This window comes from Natrix helvetica (assembly GCF_964273705.1).
Source record: "Natrix helvetica genome assembly, chromosome: 15".
Lineage (NCBI taxonomy): Eukaryota > Metazoa > Chordata > Lepidosauria > Squamata > Natricidae > Natrix > Natrix helvetica.
Window position 1 is genome coordinate 2573441 of NC_138565.1, and position 14870 is coordinate 2588310.

A 14870-nucleotide genomic window follows, 5' to 3' on the forward strand; every position below is an offset into this window, starting at 1 on the left:
GTGTGATTTGCCACAATGCATCTAACTCTAAGGGCTATTGCTATCCTTATGAATCTCTCCGAAGGTTTTCCCAAAGTGCCTTCAAAACAAGACTTGAGAAAGGGGCACGAAACCCCACGGGAACATTTCTACCCTGGAGAATACGAAGGCCGTTCTTATGAATCGCCCGCAGATCGGAAAGCCTTTAGCTTCCCTTGACCAGGCCATCAAATGGCTACAAGCGAAACAAAGAGCAAACCCCTGAGCATCTCTCATCGTCTTTAAGCAAGCCGGAAAGCCCTTGCTACCATCCTCCTGGCCTCGGCTCTCCCCTAAATTAATGAAAACCCTCCAAGCTCACAAGGCAATAAGCAAAGGTGCATCCTTTGGCCCCCCAAATTCCCAGGACGCCCCGCTGAAGTATTACATATATTGCACTTAATATTACCTTGTCAGTCAGGAAGCAATAAAGCATTAATGAAAGCCGGCAAATAATTACTACGGACAATCCAATTATGGCTTTTATTAACAGTTTCATAATTGCAGAATCTCTATACGTCAAGCAGATTGTCTGTGGATATATAAGAAAATCGGGGCATTTATGCTCACCTCCGGACCAATCCAACAATGGCCACCACTAATAAAAGCTTGTTTAATTCACAGTAAAAAAAAATTTAATATCCCCGCAGCCTAGGGAAGGTAGATTTGCTTGACATCAGATTGTTTCCACCCTGCCAGTCCCCCCTAGTTCTTAATCTTTAATATCAAGGCAATTAAAATTAATGGCCACTCAGCCGTAGCTACTGTGGGCAGTGTTGTCTTTGCTATCCATTGTTTGATGGGATTACCTAGAGGTTAAACTAACAAGCAAAGTTTAATTGGAAGCAATGAAAGGCGCGGTGGATCGTACATTATGTTTAACCCGCGCAAGGCAACGGGATATCAAAGTCAGGGCTGGCCTCCTCCTCCTCCCAGTTAAAAGATAAAATAATAATAAAATAATAAAATAATAGAGTAAAATAAAATAAAACCATCCACCGTTTTCAATCCCAGCGCCTCCTTCTAAGCAAGCCTTATTCCCTCAACTAAACTCAGAAGGCAATTGACAAGAGTTGAGAATGGACACTTTCCTGCTGTTCAGAAGGGGGGGGGGGAAATAACAACCCCACGCAGTGTGCAATTTAGGTGAGTCAACTGTCCTCAAAGCCATCGCTAACTCCATCCTATCATCTGTTCTTCTTCTGAACTGTCTCTGAACACACCCAGGCGTTGGCTGAAAACAAAAGGATTTGAGAGCCTCATTTTCTTTGTTTTTAATACCACCGGGCGACCGGTTTTCTCTTGAAAGAAAACAAAATATTTATGGATTTTGGATGTCTGGGCATGTGTGTTCCCGACTCTAGGGGGCGGTGCTCATCTCCGTTTCAAAGCCGAAGAGCCAGCGCTGTCCGAAAACATCTCCGTGGTCATGTGGATGGCATGACTCAACACCGAAGGCGCACGGAACGCTGTTCCCTTCCCACCAAAGGTGGTTCCCTATTTGTCTACTTGCATTTTTGACGTGCTTTCGAACTGCTAGGTTGGCAGAAGCTGGGACAAGTCACGGGAGCTCGCTCCGTTACGCGGCCCTAGGGATTTGAACTACCAAACTGCTGACTTTTCTGATCGACAAGCTCAGCGTCTGAGCCCCTGGGCTACCACGTCCCTTTAGATCTAAAACGCCCCTACATTTCACAAGATGGTTTTTTAAAACCTCCCGGGGGGGGGGGGGAAACGGACCTTCAATGTCCTTTAAAATGTGTCTTTTTCTCGCAAGGCAAATCACTTCGGGGGGGGGGTGTTCTTGTCCTTTGCAAACGTTTTTCCAGGAACATGTGTCCTTTGATGACAAAGAGCCGCCATTAAGCAAGACCAAGGCTTAACCGAATTGCCATCGCGAGAGCGGAAGGATCGCAGATGGCTTTTCGTGCCCTTCCAAGAAATATGAAGTCATGCGAAGCATAGCAGGCCTGGCCCGTGGCTTCCAGAAGTCAATAAAGAGATCCAAATCGAATCAGGTGCCTCCCCTTGACGGACGCCCTGTTAAGGCCCATCGGAGAAGGCATCACTCTCCAGAAACGGGATTTGCAAAAGAGTTCCTGGAACCGCACCAGAGCTGGGTCTCTTGACCCCTTATCCCTATGACCGTGAGGGCAAACCAACGGCACGGGGAGCCATTTCGCCTGGCAGACGTGGCATTGGCCGTTCCTCTTCTGGGTTTCTGGTGCGATCAGCTGGCCTTTGTGTGAGCGCAGCAGTGTAGGTAGGTAGGGCCCCTTAACCTTTTCTCCAGCCAGATGTAGGACTTGCCCCTTCAGACAAGGCAGAAGAAAATGCAAAGCAGAGTCCGATTCACCCATTGGCAAAGCATGCTTTGATGACCAAGCTTTCGTCTCCTTCACGCATGTTAGAAGTTTTATTTTTTTGGGGGGGGGGGGGAGAAGGGAGTAGGGGGAGGACGAATAGATACATCTATGTGGTGCTCCATTTTTCATTTAAACAAACTATCTGCGTTCCAAAGCCCAACCGACATCACTCTGCTCCCAGTCGCTGAAAGCCAATTAATTAATTGGGCTTAACTGTGTATTACATTTCAAAACAATACCCTCGCACTGATTCATCATGTTAATTGCAATGCTAAATTTTCAAAAAGGCAATAAATTATTGTTAAATCGAAACGACGCACAACTTTGGGGAGAAGGATGCAAAAGCATTCTTGTTTGATCTTGGATGGGAAGAATCTATCTATCTATCTATCTATCTATCTATCTATCTATCTATCTATCTATCTATCTATCATCTATCTATCTATCTCTATTTATACATCTATCTATCTATCCATCCTTCTATCTATCCATCTCTATCTATCTATCTATCTATCTCTATTTATACATCTATCTATCTATCCATCCTTCTATCTATCTATCATCTATCTATCATCTATCTATCTCTGCCTACTTACCTATCTATCTATCTCTGCCTACTTACCTATCTACCTACCTATATCTATCTATCTATCTATCTATCTATCTATCTATCTATCTATCTATCTATCTATCCATCTATATCTATCATCTATCTATCATCTATCTATCTATCTATCTATCTATCTATCTATCTATCTATCTATCTATCTATCTATCACTATTTATGCATCTATCATCTATCTATCTATCTATCTATCTATCATCTATCTATCTATCTATCTATCTATCTATCTATCTATCTATCCATCCATCCATCTATCTCCATCCATCCATCCATCCATCCACCCATCCATCCATCCCTATCTATCTATCTATCTATCTATCTATCCATCCATCCATCCATCCATCCATCTACCTCTATATATCTATTTATACATCTATCTATCTATGTATCCATCCATCTATCCATCTATCTCTCTCTATTTATACATCTATCTATCTATCATCTATCTATCTATCTATCTATCTATCTATCTATCTATCTATCTATCTATCTATCATCTATCTATCTATCTCCATCCATCCATCCACCCATCCATATCTATCATCTACCTACCTACCTACCTACCTACCTACCTACCTACCTACCTACCTACCTACCTACCTACCTACCTAGTGTACCATAACAAGCTGCCCTCCAAATATACACACACACATATATAATGAAGTGTTTCCAGATAACCAGACCTTCAAATTATATTTCCCCTTGTTTAGTTGTCAGTTTTACAAGCTGTTATTAAACGATCGAATTCTGACTCCAAAAATGATAGAAACAATGGCATCTATTTTTTAACACGGCATTCTTGACTTGGGTTGTTCAAAGCAGCTTAGTTTTTCCCAAGTGTACAGGAGGTCCCTTGAAATGCTTTCTAGGTTTGATTCTTTCGATGTTAAAAGCTGCCCTGTGGGTCTGTCGAGCTACCTCCTGATCAAAACGCTCGATTAATTAATAAATGTTTTCACTCCCTCAGTTTTTTTTTTTTAAATTACCTATGTCCTGGTTATTACTGCACAAAAAGAGATCTTTTTTTTAATCTGAGCTTCACTGATCCTTCAAGGTAAAAGCAAAGGCAAAGGTTCCCCTCACACATATGTGCTAGTCGTTCCCAGCTCTAGGGGACGCTGCTCATCTCCGTTCCAAAGCCGAAGAGCCAGCGCTGTCCAAAGACCTCTCCGTGGTCATGTGGCTGGCATGCCTCAACCCCCAAAGGCGCACGTAACGCTGTTCCCTTCCCACCAAAGGTGGTCCCTATTTTTTCTACTTGGTAGTAGGGGGCCAAAAGAGGGTCAAAAGAAAATAAGACCCTGTCTTATTTTCGGAAAAATCCGGTAATAATCTCGGTCAACGAGTAAGACCTACCTCCTACAGAGGTGCAGTACTTCCGTAGCAGATGTCAGCACCAGAAAAATCCGAAGCCAGCGGGAATATCAAAATCGGAGACAAAGAGCAGATAAGATGGACTCTATTTTGGCTGCCCGTTCTCTGGGGGGAATCTGTCTGCTCACAAATAAGATTCTGATCTTGGTAGAGTGTTGAGATCATTCTTTGGGGGTTTCTCTCCTTCTGCCATGTTCAGATTTCCATGACTGTACCAGGAAGGCGGGCAAGTCGCCGGAAAATCCCGGCTTTCTCTCCTGCTCGCTTTCTCTCTAGCCACAAAGGAACAATGCTGGACAGGGTTCAAGTAGACCATAGAGAATTCCTTCCTTCCTAGCACATAATTAGGCGATCCACATGAGTAGGCCTCCTTTACAAAGGCCAATCATATCATATGTGAGGCTAGCTTTTAAATTCTAATTAGCCACTCTCTGGGCATGTCCCCCCCCCCTCCAATCAGCCAGAAGGCCCGAGAAAGCTTTTGCGGTACAAATATGGGAATCTACCCGTCCCGAAGCCGCTTAGGGATGCATCTCCCCACTGCAAGTTGGACAAAAGGTTCGGGAGCCAGCGCTGTCCGAAGACGTCTCTGTGGTCATGTGGCCGGCATGACTCAACGTCGAAGGCGCACGGAACGCTGTTGCCTTCCCACCAAAGGTGGTTCCTATTTTTCTACTTGCATTTTTTTACGTGCTTTCGAACTGCTCGGTTGGCAGAAGCTGGGACAAGTCACAGGAGCTCACTCCGTTACGCGGTGCTAGGGATTCGAACCGCCGAGCTGCCGACCTTTCTGATCGACAAGCTCAGTGTCTTAGTCACTGAGCCGCAGTGTCCCTTAGAACAACACAGGGAGGGCAATTTTAATGTGAGAAATGGCAATGGTTCTTACAAGGGGAGCCTACCTATCACCAAATGTCTCTTCCCTCCCTCCCCCCCCCCTCTCTCTCTCTCACACACACACACTCTCTCTCTCTCACACACACGAAAGAGTCAGATTTTACCTGTGATACTGTGATGCTGCATTTCTTTGCCAGCTCTTCTTTGGCTTCTTCGCTGGGGTAGGGATTGCTGAGGTGCGAGTAAAAATACTCATTCAGGATTTCTGTGGCTTGTTTACTGAAGTTGCGCCTTTTTCGCCTAAGAGCAGAGCAGAGGAGGGGAGAGGGAAGGAGAGGGAGAGAAGGAGAAAGGGGAAAGAGGGGCAGAGGGAGGGGGAGAAGGAGAGGAAGAATGGGAGAGGGAAGGGCAGAGCGAGAGAGGGGGAGATGGGTAGAAGGAAAAGGAGAGGGGGGAAAGGCAGAGGAGAGGGAGAGACAGAGAGAGAGAGAGGGAGAGAGAGAGGGAGGGAGGGAGGGAGGGAGGGAGGGAGAGAGAGAGAGAGAGAGAGAGAGAGAGAGAGAGAGAGAGAGAGAGAGAAATCCCACAGGTGAGACAATGACATCTCCTGGACCAGGCATCTCCAAACCTGGCAACTTTAAAGACTTATAGACTTCAATTCTCAGAATTCCTCAGCCAGCCAATTTTAAGTAGAAATGGTTAAGTACTTACATTTAGATAATTTTAAAAAACAACAACAACGATGGGTAATCTTAACAGGGATGGCTACTAAAACTCCAGCTCTTTCCTGCTGACTGGGGAATTTCGGCAGCCGAAGTCCACAAGTCTTAAAAGTTACCAAGTTCGGAGTGCCTTCTTCGACAAGCTCCATCCTGTCCTACCATCCTGGCAGCGGGCCTTGGGAAACAAGGACTTTCAGGCCTGCCGTGCTGGTAGAACAAGTGAGCTTCTCCAAACTTCGCTTCGCTTGCAAGTAGCGAGCAGAAGCAGTCCTCCCTGATCCACCGCGAGCCTACCGCACCTACCCACCTGGCGTCAAGGAAGCGGGACCTCAAGATCATGACTGCCTCACAGGTGCTTTGCTTGAGCTGCATCTGGATGGAGCTGAACTTCCGATGGATGATCCCAACCATCCTCTCGATCTCCTTGGGGGAAATGGGCCGTGTTCGGCTCTGCTCTCGCAGGAGATTCATCACATGCGTAGTAAATTCGTTGCACGCCTGCAGAGAGGGGGAGCGAAGGAGAGAATGAGGAAGGATGCTTCGGGCAAACCCACAGCGTCAGAGGTGGCATTCAGCCGGTTCTGACAGGACAGGGAGTCACTTGACAAATGTCTCGCTTAGCGGCAGAAACATTGGGCTCAACCGCGGTCGTTAAGTCGAGGACGGATCTTGATGAGCAGTTTGGCAGCAGTCTTCCTTTCCGCGGGATTTCGAAAAGCTGGCCTCTACAGCCGTCCCTTCTTCCGTGATTAATCTGAACGGCTCGTTTATGGAGTGTGCACTTAGCTCATTAAGTAAAATTCGTTAAGTATTTACATTTAGATAATTAAAAAAAACAAAAACCAGGGGAAATCTTCACAGGGTGGCTACTAAAACCAAGGCTTTCTCCCTCGGAAGCAATAAAAGGGACTCGTCTCATCCCAGAGACAATACCCCAGGATAACAGAGTTAGAAGGGACCTTGGAGGTCTTCTAGCCCAACCTCCTGCTCAAGCAGGAAACCCTACACCACTTCAGACAAATGGCCGTCCAATCTCTTCTTCATCAACCTGCAGTGATGGAGCACCCACAATTTCTGGAGGCAAGTAGTTCCACCGGTTTATTGCTCTCACTGTCGGGAATAGCAGACTAACGGAAGGGACCTTGGAGGTCTTCTAGTCCAACCCCCCGTTGAAGCAGGAAACCTATCCCATCCCAGACAAATGGTTGTCCAGTCACTTCTTTAAAACCTCCAGTGATGGAGGGTTAGGGTTAGGGTTAGGGTTGATTCTTCTCACTGTCAGGAAATTCCTCCGTAATTCCAGGTTGATTTCTCCTTGGTTAGTTTCCCTCCGTTGTGTCCTCTCCTGCCCTTGGGTGCTTTGGAGAACAGGTTGACCCCCTCTTCTTTGTGGCAGGGTTACAGTTAGGATAAATGTCACCTCCCCACCCCTGCTGTGGGATTGCTCCCCAAGAATTATTTGCAAGGATGCGCATAAAACGAGCAGAGATGGGACAGCAGGTTTATCTAAAATCGGAGAGGGCCCTGCGATGCTTGAAGGCAGCTGGAAGTCACCGGATAACTATTTCCCTGCTGCAGTTTTAGCATGATAAATTATTTTATTTTATTTCCTTCTGCTCTGAAAAAATAAATAAATAACAACCTTCCTTCCCCTCCACTCCTCCCTTAAAACTCTGCCTTGTTCAGCAGGTTCCTAGTTTGGGGGGGGGGGGGAAGGTGTCCCCTTCCTTGCTCCCCACCCCACCCCAAAAAACCAACCCAAATTACAGAAAAGGGACATTGGGGCATTTTGCAGCTCCCCAGTTATCCTGGGAGTTTCGAGATGCTTACAAATACTTTTTGCCTAGAGCGGGGAAAGCAAAAAAAAAAAAAAAAAGTATTTCAATGTAATTATAGAAGATAGCTTTCAATATGTCATCTCTATTATAGCGACTGTAAATTACGAAGGGGAGGAATTTTTTTTTCTCTCCCGGCGCTGGGAAAAGGATGGCAAGACACACTTTCCTGAAAGATCTGCTTCGTTCGCCCGTCCCCGTCCCCCATCCCCATTCCCCCGCTGCTTTAAAATGCACCCCCCTGTAAGTGGCAACAAATGTCAAAATCAAACTCCAGGCAGGGGGCAGGGGGTCGGGGAGGGGGCTGAAGCCACAATAAAGACAGCGCCAGGCCTTTGCTCCCGGGTTCAAATGAAGCCGCGTGGCAAGAGGAAAAAAACAGCAAGACATCAGGCCCGCTTCCTTCTTGGGGGGATAGAATTGCAGCTGACCCAGATATCTGGGAAAGGTCCGGTAACGTTCCCTGCCTGCGACTATGTAGGTCAGGCACGAGGCAGGGAGGTATTATGGTTGGCCACGCCGTTCAGACTGGATTTGGCATTTTGTTTCTATCAGCCTATCTTCCCAAGTTCCTGGGATAGGCAAATAGCAGTAGACTTATATACCACTTTTTAGGGCTTTACAGCCCTCTCTAAGCGGCTTACAGAGTCAGCCTATTGCCCCCCCCCCAAACAATCTGGGTCCTCGTTTCAACAACCTCGGAAGCATGGAAGGCTGAGTCAACCTTGAGCCGATCAGGATCGAACTCCAGGCTGTGGGGCAGAGTCAGCCTGCAATCCTGCATTCTAACCACTGCAATACCACGGAAGGAAGAAAGGTGGGAGGGATGGAGGGAGGGAGGGAAGCAAGCAAGCAAGCAATAGCACTTAGACTTATATACTGCTTCACAGTGCTTTACAGCGGTTTACAGAGTCAGCCAATTGTCTCCCAACAATCTGGGTCTTCATTTGACCCACCTCGGAAGGATGGAAGGCTGAGTCAACCTTGAGCCTGGTGAGATTTGAACTGCCAAACAGCAGGCAGCCAGCAGGCAGCAGAAGTAGCCTGCAGTACTGCACTCTAACCACTGCGCTTCATTAGGTTTTTAGAGGCAGACTTCAATCAAGAGAACAACTACCAATGTAAGGTAAAGGTAAATGTTCCCCTCGCATATACATGCTAGTCATTCCCAACTCGAGGGGGCGGTGCTCATCTCCGTTTCAAAGCCAAAGAGCCAACGCTGTCCCAAGACTTCTCCGTGGTCATGTGGCCGGCATGACTCAACGCCGAAGGTGCACGGAACGCTGTTCCCTTCCCACCAAAGGTGGTCCCTATTTTTCTACTTGCATTTTTTTTACGTGCTTTCGAACTGCTAGGTTGGCAGAAGCTGGGACAAGTCACGGGAGCTCCCTCTGTTACGCGGCGCTAGGGATTTGAACTGCTGACCTTTCTGATCGATAAGCTCAGCGTCGTAGCCACTGAGCCACTGCGTCCCCTTGATGTGCCACCAATGTAACCAGGTGGCAAAGCTTCAAGCTCTAACCTGCTCATATTTCTCCAGCTCGGTGTGGTAGATCTGTCTGATCTGCGTCAATTTGGCTCGGTAATCCGAGTGTTCAATCGAATTATCTGACGTTCCTCCCGAAGCTGCTGCCGCCGCCGCTGCTGCCGCCGATCCGCCGCCTTTCTCGGGGCCGGAGACTCCTTCCGCGAGCAACATATTGTCCAACCTCATGAGCTGCGGATCTGGAGGGTCTTCCTCTTGCGCCCCTCGGATGCTGAGACCTTGGGAGAAGGAAAGAAAAAGGAGATCTCCGTTAGATCCCCATGAAATGTCCACATTCGTATCCACATCCCGCCAGTTCTTGAATCTTTGAAAACAGAAAGAACATCTCTCTGCTCTCTGTTCCATAGAGAGATGCCTTCGCGGGAATATCTGCAACCTCCTAGCTGGTGGGGATTGGCCACTAAGGCGAGATTCTGCACCCTGAATCCTGCAATTCATGCGAATTAAACAGTGGGATCAACAGGTTTAATTGTGATTGTGGTTCAATTGCTGTGTCTGACCTTTCACAACCCCGGGGGGGGGGGTAGGTGAGGAAGGGCTGGGAGGGGAGGAGCAAGTCGAGGCCGGTGAGCTGTCCCGCGATGACATCAAGTTGGCCACTGCCCACCCAGTCACGTGGCCGCCTAGCCATGCCCACCCAGCCGGTCGTTAGGCAGGTTGTATTAGTGGTCCGTGGGATTTAAAATTATGAGTTTAGTGGTCCCTGAAATCTGAAAGGTTGGTGACCCCTGCTCTAGAAGCAGAATTTTTAAGATGAAGGGGAAAAAATTGGGATGCACTGCTTTAGAATCCGCCAATATTGTGAAAAGGCAGGAATTCCTCAATCCTCTTGTTCTGTTTCTTATTTCAGAGGGGAACACAAGACCCAAATATCCAAGGAAATTAGTCCATCTTGGGTGCTAGGTAAGAAATCTCCCCCTTAGAATACGTGTTACAATTAAATATGTATGTTGAGAAGGAATTATAAATGCCATCAAATGGAGCTTGCTCAGAAGCTGAAATACACCAAGTAAAGGAGATGAAGAGTGGGAAGTAGAGGAGAGAGGGAAGGGAAGAAGAGAGGGATAGGAGAGGGAGGGAAGAGGAGGAGAGGAAAGGAGAGAAGGAGAGAGGAAGGGGAAGTGGGGAAGGGGAGGACGACAGAGGAAAGAAAGGAAGGAGGGATGGGAAGGAGAGGAGAGAGGTAGAAGAAAGGGATGGATAAGGTACAAATATGGTGTATGGAGAGCAGAAGATCCAATAATCGTTTTTGGGAGTTGATGGCAAGATGAATCAATAGAATACAATACAATCGATGTAAACATTTAATAATACGGTATGTTGTTGGCTATGTAATAGTATACATTTGGGAAAAAAATATGCAAAAAAGAAGGAAAAGAAAAGAAATCTCCCCCTTTTGCGGGGTGGGAGTTGCTCCATCCCAGGTAATTCATGATCTGTGCTACTCCGCCCAACCCAGAATTTCGGGGCTGTATAAACATATGGTTTGGTGGTGGGAGCATCTGTTTAGTAGCAGGCAACCCCTCCTCTCCCCTTCCAGGTTCCTCTCTCTCTCTCTCTCTCTCTCTCTCTCTCTCTCTGTCCTTCTCCCCTCCCCTTCCCCAGAAGAAATGAAAAGCTTCAGCTGCCCAGGAGAAGCTCCCCGAGTTATGCCTTGTCAGCAGTCCCATCTGAACGCCACAGATCAAGGCTGACAATTTGTACGTTTAATCGGGTTGAGGTAGGCGGGCTGCCAAGATGTATTCCACACCGCAAAACACACAACGTTGAGAGTATAATTACCGATGTAAGGAGGACGCTTAAGAGACGTACGGCAAACCGCCCCCAAAACAAGACCCCCTGGAATTCACCTCTTTCAGTAAGCATCCCCATCCTGGCCAATTCCCTGGGTGGGGAGAGTCACACACACACACACACACACACACACACACACAGCCACGCCAGAGCTTGTGGGTTGATACCTCCTTTTCTGGCATCAATGGGTGTCCATATCGAGCCAAATGCAAGTTCCACGCTGGAAATAGCTGACTTTTCAACATCCACAATAGCATTAGAAGCAAATAGCCCTTAGACTTATATACCCCTTCACAGTGCTTTTAGAGCCCTCTCTAAGCGGTTTACAGAGTCAGCCTCTTGCCCCCCAACAATCTGGGTCCTCATTTTACCCACCTCGGAAGGATGGAAGGCTAAGGGAGGGAGGGAGGAGGGATGAAGGAGGGTGGAAGAAAGATGGGAGGGAGGGAGGGAGGGAGGGAGGGAGGGAAGGAAGGAAGGAAGAGCAATAGCCCTTAGACGTATATTCCACTTTGTGGTGCCCTCTCTAAGCGGTTTTACAGAGTCAGCTTCTTGTCCCCCAACAACCTGGGTCCTCACTTTACCCACCTCTAAAGGATGGAAGGCTAAGGGAGGGAGGGAGGGAGGAGGGATGAAGGGGGAAAAAGAAAGATGGGAGGAAAGAAAGGAAGGAAGGAAAAAAGGAGTGAGTGAATGAGTGAAGAGGAAGGAAGGAAAATAAATAGCCCTTAGACTTATAGACCGCTTCATAGTGCTTTTACAGCCCTCTCTAAGCGGTTTACAGAGTCAGCCTCTTGCCCCCCAACAATCTGGGTCCTCATTTTACCCACCTCGGACGGATGGAAGGCTGAGTCAACCTTGAGACTGGTGAGATTTGAACTGCCAAATTGCAGGCAGCCGGCAGTCAGCAGAAGTAGCCTGCCATGCTGCACTCTAACCACTGGGCCACCTCGGCTCTTGGCCGCCTTGTTTTAATTTCTTCATGACTTAAACACACACTAGAATCTTATTCCGGACACAGAATACTGAAGAGACAACAATAGAGGTGGTGTTTTTTACAGGCCAGCTTCTCCTTTTTTCTAGGCATGACCAAAGTCCTTTGCAAATTAAGCACACATACTAGGTACCTTCTGGACATATAAACTCCCCTCCACTGCTTATTGTTTGTCTATTTTTATTCCCCCGTATATCAACCTACAGCTTTATTACTGTTTAGTTCGCTGACCTTTGAGGGCTTCTTGGTATTAGAGATAGAGCATGGACTACTTCACCCGGCGAAACCATCTATCACTTCCACCTTAACAGGACAACGACTAATAACATTGGCAACCCAAGGACTCCAGCTAGATTGTTATGTGTCAGGCTGGAGTGGGGGGGGGGAAGGGAAGGGACACGGTGGCTTAGTGGCTAAAGACGCTGAGCTTGTTGATCAGAAAGGTCGGCAGTTCGAATCCCTGGCGCCGCGGAATGGCGTGAGCTCCCGTGACCCGTCCCAGCTTCTGCCAACCTAGCAGTTTGAAAGCACGTCAAAAATGCCAGTAGAAAAATAGGAACCACCTATGGTGGGAAGGGAGCAGCATTCCATGAGTCATGCCAGCCACATGACCACGGAGACATCTTCGGACAGCGCTGGCTCTTCAGCTTTGAAACGGAGATGAGCACCGTCCTCTAGAATCGGGAACGAGTAGCGCATATTTGCGAGGGGAACCTTTACCTTTACCTTAGATTGTGCGGGGGGGGGGGATAATTCCCTGTTGAAAAAAGGCTGCTTAGGGACATGCCCCTTTTGGAGGGTCTTTGGGGATGTTGCTTTCATGCCCACCATTCCTTTTCCACGGGGGTCCTCGGTGCTCTCTGAACGTGGGCGGTTTTCTTGCAGACGTTTCATTACCCAACTAGATACCTAGCTCACCCTGCAGCCAGCAACCAGATCCTAAATTCAGATAAGCAGGGATTGACACCAGACAAACAAAGTAGGTAACATCGTAGGTGCTGGGAGGGAGTGGGGTCTGTTCCCTGTTTATATAAAGAGGGTTGCTCTGTCACTGTTGGCGGAGGTGTGGGTAGTTCCTTGATTAGCATATCGATTTTTGCTTGATTGTTTGTCTGGTATTAATCCCTGCTTATCTGAATATTGGGTGTCCCTGTGCTGGTTGCAGGGCAAGCCACTGAATAATAAAACAGGGAGTATGTCACACTGACTAGCACCAGCATCCCAGTTCAGAGAGCACCAAGGACCCAATAGTCTTCCTACCACTACTACTACTCTATCTCCTTCATTCCACAAATCCCACTTCCTTCTAGCACTGATGATGTTACCTGGAGGGCCATAACGCTTCTGTCCACGTCCCTTCTCCACTGGAGAAGTGTTTTTAACAGCCTCTTCTTGGGCACGGCACGGCAGGTGAGGCACTTGCTCCCAATTTGCACCTACGTAGAGCCTCACCATTGATTTCCATACCGGTAAGATCCCCGACAAATCGCATCCACAAACAAGAGGCTCAACCATTTGTTACGCCACGAACCGGCCTTTGTTCGTGTAGCCACAGTTTTAGCCTATCTTTCCGTGGATCCTAATTAGCCGCCTTTCAGTCCACCGTGCACCTGCCTCCGTAGATAACGCTGCATTCAGAGGCCAATAAATAAAATTGCAGGTCAAAATTATTACAAAGCCTCCCCTATCGAACCCTTCGCTGCACGAAATCCCCCTCCCCTCCCCGATACCGAAAGCACCCTCAAATCCCACTCAAAAAAAAACCCGGTCTGATTACAGGGAGTTTAATAATCTGACTGTAATTCAGGCATTTTCAACAGCTCATTAAGGGTTCATTGGGCCAGCTTTTGAATTATAAATAAGCAGATTAGAAACCCGCGGTGTCGGAATTGTGCAGCTAGGTATGCTGGCTAACAGAATAATATCGCTGCTACAATGAAAGGGCTGCCCCAGAGAGCTCTCAGCGCGATGAAAGAAAAGCTTTTTTCTTTTTGTTCCAGCCGTATTTATTAATTCAGTTCCATGTTTCACCTTGAAACATGGTAGGCTGGGGTTTTGTTAACCAAGGCTTTTAAGTCCAATGTTTTCAAAACATGCCCGTCACAAGGAAACACTGAGCCATAAGAGGCAAGGGTTTAAGGGTCAGTAAAGGAGGGGTGAGGAGGCAGCCAGCCAACCAACCTATTTTATTTAGTGCGTCAAACATGTACGAGATAATAGGTGTAAGTATAAACATGGACATGAGCACATGCAGAGGTTGCATTCAGCAGGTTCTCGCCAGTGAGAACCGGTAGCGGAAATTTTGAGTAGTTCGGAGAATACCACCTCTGGCTGGCCCTGCCCCCATGTATTCTCTGCCTCCCAAGTCCCAGCTGTTTGGGAGGGAAAGGGGATTTTGCAGTATCCTTCCCCTGGAGTGGGGAGGGAATGGAGATTTTGCAGTATCCTTTCCCTGGAGTGGGGAGGGAATGGAGATTTTGCAGTATCCTTCCTCTGCCACACCCACCAAGCCAAGTCCACCAAGCCACATCCACAGAACCAGTAGTATCAATTTTTGAATCCCACCCCTGAGCACATGAAATGAGTACAAATAAATGGGGACAGTAGGACAGGGAGGTAAGGCACGCTGATGCGCTTATGCATGCCCCCTTTACGGACCTCTTAGGAATGGGGTGAGATCCACACAGTGGACAGTTTGAGTTTGAAGCTGTAGGGGGGTTTGAGGATGTAACAACAGTCAGGTAGAGCATTCCAGGCGT

At 47.6% G+C, this 14870-nt stretch overlaps 1 protein-coding gene across 2 annotated transcripts in view; it reads right to left on the minus strand.

Annotated features, from left to right (window-relative positions):
• Positions 1 to 14870, minus strand: part of PBX3 (PBX homeobox 3) — a 144725-nt gene that overhangs the window by 13675 nt on the left and 116180 nt on the right. For both annotated transcript variants that reach the window (XM_081967294.1, XM_081967295.1), the window contains exons 3-5: positions 9300 to 9541; positions 6250 to 6440; positions 5385 to 5520 (exon numbers count right to left, since the gene is read on the minus strand). In XM_081967294.1, the coding sequence (XP_081823420.1) occupies positions 5385 to 5520; positions 6250 to 6440; positions 9300 to 9541 (569 nt within the window). The remainder of the gene's footprint in view (positions 1 to 5384; positions 5521 to 6249; positions 6441 to 9299; positions 9542 to 14870) is intronic.